Below are 5,483 nucleotides of genomic sequence, written 5' to 3' on the forward strand. Positions count from 1 at the left end.
ATCTAATCCTCTTTAAATCCTCAACACAGGATATCAAATCCAAAACTGCTTTTAAAGCGTAGTTTCTGCTTTAATCTTTTCAAAAACAGATTCAAACTTCAGAATCACAAAATATTTCCTTTAAAACTAAACAAAATAGTTTTACCAAATTCTTTTAAGTTTCAAACCATACTCAAAAGCTTACAAAATCAACAGTAGATATAAACTCACAGTTTGTAAACAGATCGTAGTTCAAAAACTCACAATTTATATCAAAACAGTAGTTAAACTCACGGTTATATCAAAACAATAGTTAAATTCACGGTTATATCAAAACAGTAGTTAAACTCACGGTTATCTATACTACTTTATTAAGTATTTTCATCAAAAGTCTTAAAGTCTTAAATTTATAAATACCCAAAATACCCCTTTACCTTTACGTACAAGATTAGAAAGCCTAAAGTACAACTCAAAGATTCAAATTATCACTGCTGTGTTGATTTAGGTTCCAGACACTTTCAAGCACGCTCATCATTCCCGATTCAAGCACGCTCACACACTCGATTGCAGGTTTCCAAGACGCCGATTGAGGCTCCAAGACTCCGATTGAGGCCTCCAAGACGACGATTGAAGCCTCCAACACGCTCGATTGCAAGGTCTTAGTTCTGGCTCCTTTCGATTCATACCTCCACCTCCCGATTCTTCTTCAATTCACTGCCGTAATCCGATATTGATTAGGTCTTTTTGTGGGTTTGATAAGTTCAGACCCGTCTCTCCAAATTATTCAACTGTTCGTAATCGATTTCCGATAGTTACAGGTATGACCTTGACCTTTTTATTGTGAATTTGAGTTCGGATTTTTTGTTCTTCAAGGAATTGTGGGTTTGATTCCGTATACATGTGGGTTGCTTTTCTTTTGATTAATTAATGAAGTTACGATTTTGGATTTATTCTGAATGTTATCTTTCATTCTTTTGGATTCAGATCTAGGGTTTGAGATTGTAAATTGTAAGAAATTCTACATTCAGAAGTATTTAACCATTGCAAACTGCTTCTTTTCATAGTTTTCAACTCTCATAATCAGATTACCAACATTCAAACTTTCCATACAATCTTGGTTCAACCCATCTAAAAGACAATCTGATCGTAAATGCAATGTAAGCTATTAGAACTTATTTGGCTTGATACACATTTACGATATACAAAGCTAAGGAATTATGCTTATGATCTGGTTGCATGAATGTTGTTGTTTTTGCCATTGTATTTTTCTAAGTTATTGTTTCTCTTATACAATATTTGGTTTATATATGTAATCAAGTTTTGTATTGTTTGTTTGTTGTGGTGGCAGGCAAGGACAAATCAGTTGTTTTGTGGAGTATTCATGATCATATCTCTACATTGGCAACAGAACCAGGGCTAACGAAGTCTCCAGGAGCTAGTGGTGGTAAGAACCTGAAGACTGGTGGGGATGACGATAAACGTACTGAGAGCCCTGTTATTCAAGCAAGAGGGGTCTTCCAAGGGCATGACGATACCGTTGAAGATGTACATTTCAGTCCCTCTAGGTRTCTGACACCTGTCYTATGCTGTGAAACATAACCCKTCTTTTCAATTGGTATSATAGATCTAATTAGCTAATTGGAACCTTTTTGAATTCTGTTTTGGTGAAGCGCACAAGAATTCTGTAGTGTTGGTGATGATTCCTGTCTTATCCTATGGGATGCAAGAATTGGCTCTTCTCCTGCTGTCAAGGTAACTTAGACATCTGCTTTACCTTATTCGACAAAATGGTGCTTATTTAAGGAGTTGAGGGCTTTATGCTTTAGTATTGGCTGATAACCAGTGAATCAAGTCTTCATCTCATCCTTAATTGTTGAGACTTCTCCCACAAATAGTATTTGCCTATGCGCCATTTTCAGTTGTCCGCCCTCTATGTTTTGCAAATATTTTTGCTTTTCTATACTACTTTATTAAGCATTTTCACCCAAAGTCTTAAAGTCTTAAATTTATAAATACCCAAAATACCCCTTTACCTTTACGTACAAGATTAGAAAGCCTAAATTACAACTCAAAGATTCAAATTATCACTGCTGTGTTGATTTAGGTTCCCAGACACTTTCAAGCACGCTCATCATTCCCGATTCAAGCACGCTCACATGCTCGATTGCCCTCTATGTTTTGCAAATATTTTTTCTTTGTATAAATGTAGAAATCTAATTTCAATTCTTTGTGGTTCTTTTGCAGGTTGAGAAAGCACACAATGCTGATCTTCACTGTGTTGATTGGAATTCACTTGATGAAAATCTCATATTGACAGGGTAATAAGCAGACATGCTTTCTTCTCCCATATTATGTGCTCATTAGGAACTAATACACATCAATGAAAAATTCTTAAATAAAACTATCTTTTTTTATTTTATAATTGAGCTTCAAAGATTTTAGATTTTGGCATTTTTGGCATCCATTTCACTATTCTTTTTGTGTTTGGTACGCTGGACAAGACAAAATAGGACATAACAAAAACTTATTTGTCCACGTGTGGCATGACATTAGACTGGGAGTCTGGGACAGTACATGACACATGTGGGATCAAAATGCACTTTTTCTGCCCCATGCCACCAAAATAGGTGGAACAAAAATCAATGAGATGGGACAAAAATAATAATAGTGTATAAACCATGACGGTAGATTACACATAAATAATAAAGCAAAGAGTGTATAATAGTGTACATGGAACATAAAGCAGTTACTGAGCTTCAGTAAATCATTTTTTTTAGGTCAGCTGATAACACTGTTCGCTTGTTTGATCGTCGGAATCTCACTGCCAATGGGGTTGGATCACCAATCCACATATTTGAGAATCATAGTGCTGCTGTCCTTTGTGTACAGGTATATCATTTTTGTGGCTGTTGATGTTTTTTTATTTCTGGATTATTCTAAAATATTTACAAAATTATATATGTTTCAATGGTCCCCGGACAAATCGTCTGTCTTTGGCAGTTCGGCAGAGGATGGAGTCTTGAACATCTGGGATCATAACAAGGTGTGAAACTTATCTTTCATTGTGCACTTCTTTTGTATATTCCCTCCATCACAATGAAAATGGTTACTTTTTAGTTAACTTATCTTTCATTCATACGAAGTGAATGGTATTCGTGTATGATTGTAGGGACAAGGTGGTTGATTTTCACTGGAATGCACATGATCCATGGACAATTGTTAGCATATCTGACGATGATGAAAGTACTGGTGGGGGCGGGACCTTACAGGTGAGCTTTCCCACTTTACATGGTTACTTTGAGGCCCCCTGAAGATGCACCAGGCCCAGACCCTCCAAGCCTGTTTTTAGTAAGCAAAAAACAAGCTCGGGAATTTTTAGTCCCGATCGGGCTTCTTCATGCCTGGCTTATTTGGGATTTTGATTTATTTTGGCTTGGTTGGGCATTTTGGTCTAGGCTGTGGAGTGTGTGGGCTTTTAGGGCCCGGGCTTCAAGCTTCGGGCTTTTTGTGCATCTCTACTCCCGATTAAGATTACCATTTGTACTTCTAGACCTAAACTGGTATGAATTTGTGCAGATATGGCGGATGATCGATTTAATTTATCATCCACAGCAGGAGGTAATTACGGAGCTCGATAAATTCAGATCTCATATCCTCACTTGCTCATCGCCGTAGAATAGAACTTTTAGGATTTATTCAGATTATAATGATCTTGTGGATTGTTGTTAATATCTTGAATTTATTGTACCGTTTAGAATTCATGGTGGGATTTGCAGGAAGCTAATATGCATTACATCGTTGTGGAAACTCCATCCCCTTATCTGCTTGGTCAATTCAACGATGACTGGGATTGGCAAATTGTTATTTATCATATCGGACGTTTTTTTGGAACTCTTGTACCCCAAATTGTAACACGTGTGGTTGGATGACTGATCCAATTGATGATTGGATCGGTTAGGTTCAATTCATTGAATATTTTTATTGGATATTCATCGGATATGCAATGGATGATCCGATGGGACTGGATCCATCCGGTGTGTTATTTCAAATCCAATTCTCCGACAATGATGTAAATTAATTAATCACTTTTGATATGTGTTAAAGCCAACAACAGAGACGTTAAAAATTCAAAACCTCACACAACATTTTATGATTTAAGCAATTTATAAACAAATTAATTGGATGATGGTTGGAAAGATAACTGTTCATCGGAAGATTAATTGGATGTTAGTCGGTTCAGTTCGGTTTTCATAAGTTCTGGACTGCCATCCGATAACTGATCGATCTAAATTGGATGTTGAAATTTTCAATCCGGTCCGATCAAATTACATTGCAACTATAATTAATAAGTAAATTGTAAGAAATTATCACTTGTTTATCTTAGTTCAACCCATCTTGCTTTTCGGCTAGGATCTAGGGATTAACCTTGGTTCAACCCATCTAAAAGACAATCTGTGGAAGCTTTTGTTGTTTGAATATTGTCATGTTTTCTTTACTAACATCATATGTTTAGACATTYTTATGTATTAAAAATCAAATCATTTGATCTAGAGACCATTGTGAGGRTAGTAGAAAAAGGAAAGATAGAAGTCAATCCAAACTAAAGGAAGWCAATTTGCTAATAAATAAGTTTTGGAACAATAACCCCAGTCTAGAGTGGGATGATGGTGATAAATGWATTTGATGCTTTGCCTTTTGCCTGGTGTTTATATATTGGATATGGCTGAAAACTAAGACTTCCATGCCATGTGTAATAACTTTGAAATGATTCATCATCATAACAGGTACTTTGTTTCATTGACAATCTGCTCCTCTGTCATTGGCTACTACGACTGATTTGTACCCTCTTGTCACCGAATCAAGTCTTTCTGTGCGATTGTCTCCATCTCTTGGTCTTGAATCCTTTTTGTACCCTCTTGGTCTTGAATCCTTTTTGTGATTATGGTATGTCCTCTCTCTCTTTCCCAAATTTTTCTTTGTCAAATGACCTTCAAGGGTCTCTACTTCCGTAATATCAATTTTTTGTTCATGGTAGCACCTTTCATGTACGTTTGTCGTTTTAAAAATGCTTTTAAACTCTTATACTTAKGCTTTACTTGTTGCCTTTTAATTTGAATATTTAAAATGAGAACTTTAAGTAGAATTGTTTACTGGGAAAGGTTGAAAGGTCACTCATAATCTTTACTGTGTAATTATTGCAGGCTACGAATGAGAATCTTCCTCCAAATGTAATCAAGCTACTTGCTAGGGAATTGAAGAATCTCGATGAAACACCACCAGAAGGAATTAAAGTAGGAGTGAATGATGATGATTTTTACCTGTCTTGTCCTATGTAATCTGCATACCAAACGCACCCTTAATTAACTTTTTTACATCCCGCCGCATTGCGCGGGTAGACAACTAGTATCAAAACAGTAGTTAAACTCATGGTTATATCAAAACAGTAGTTAAACTCACGTTTATATCAAAACAGTAGTTAAACTCACGGTTATATCAAAACAGTA

At 36.1% G+C, this 5,483-nt stretch overlaps 1 protein-coding gene and 1 long non-coding RNA gene across 2 annotated transcripts in view; both read left to right on the forward strand.

Annotated features, from left to right (window-relative positions):
* Positions 1-2,892, forward strand: part of LOC112506158 (WD-40 repeat-containing protein MSI4-like) — a 12,135-nt gene extending 9,243 nt beyond the window's left edge. The window contains exons 3-7 of the mRNA XM_025110182.1: positions 613-797; positions 1,328-1,544; positions 1,650-1,731; positions 2,224-2,297; positions 2,757-2,892. Of these exons, the coding sequence (XP_024965950.1) occupies positions 613-797; positions 1,328-1,544; positions 1,650-1,731; positions 2,224-2,297; positions 2,757-2,892 (694 nt within the window). The remainder of the gene's footprint in view (positions 1-612; positions 798-1,327; positions 1,545-1,649; positions 1,732-2,223; positions 2,298-2,756) is intronic.
* Positions 2,893-2,947: 55 nt separating this feature from the next.
* Positions 2,948-3,820, forward strand: LOC112507603. The gene is made up of 3 exons (XR_003068545.1): positions 2,948-3,022; positions 3,149-3,248; positions 3,556-3,820. It is a non-coding gene; the product is annotated as an uncharacterized LOC112507603 (long non-coding RNA).
* Positions 3,821-5,483: the final 1,663 nt, after the last annotated feature.

The sequence above is a fragment of the Cynara cardunculus genome, assembly GCF_001531365.2.
Source record: "Cynara cardunculus var. scolymus isolate 2C chromosome LG 2, CcrdV1, whole genome shotgun sequence".
NCBI lineage: Eukaryota > Viridiplantae > Streptophyta > Magnoliopsida > Asterales > Asteraceae > Cynara > Cynara cardunculus.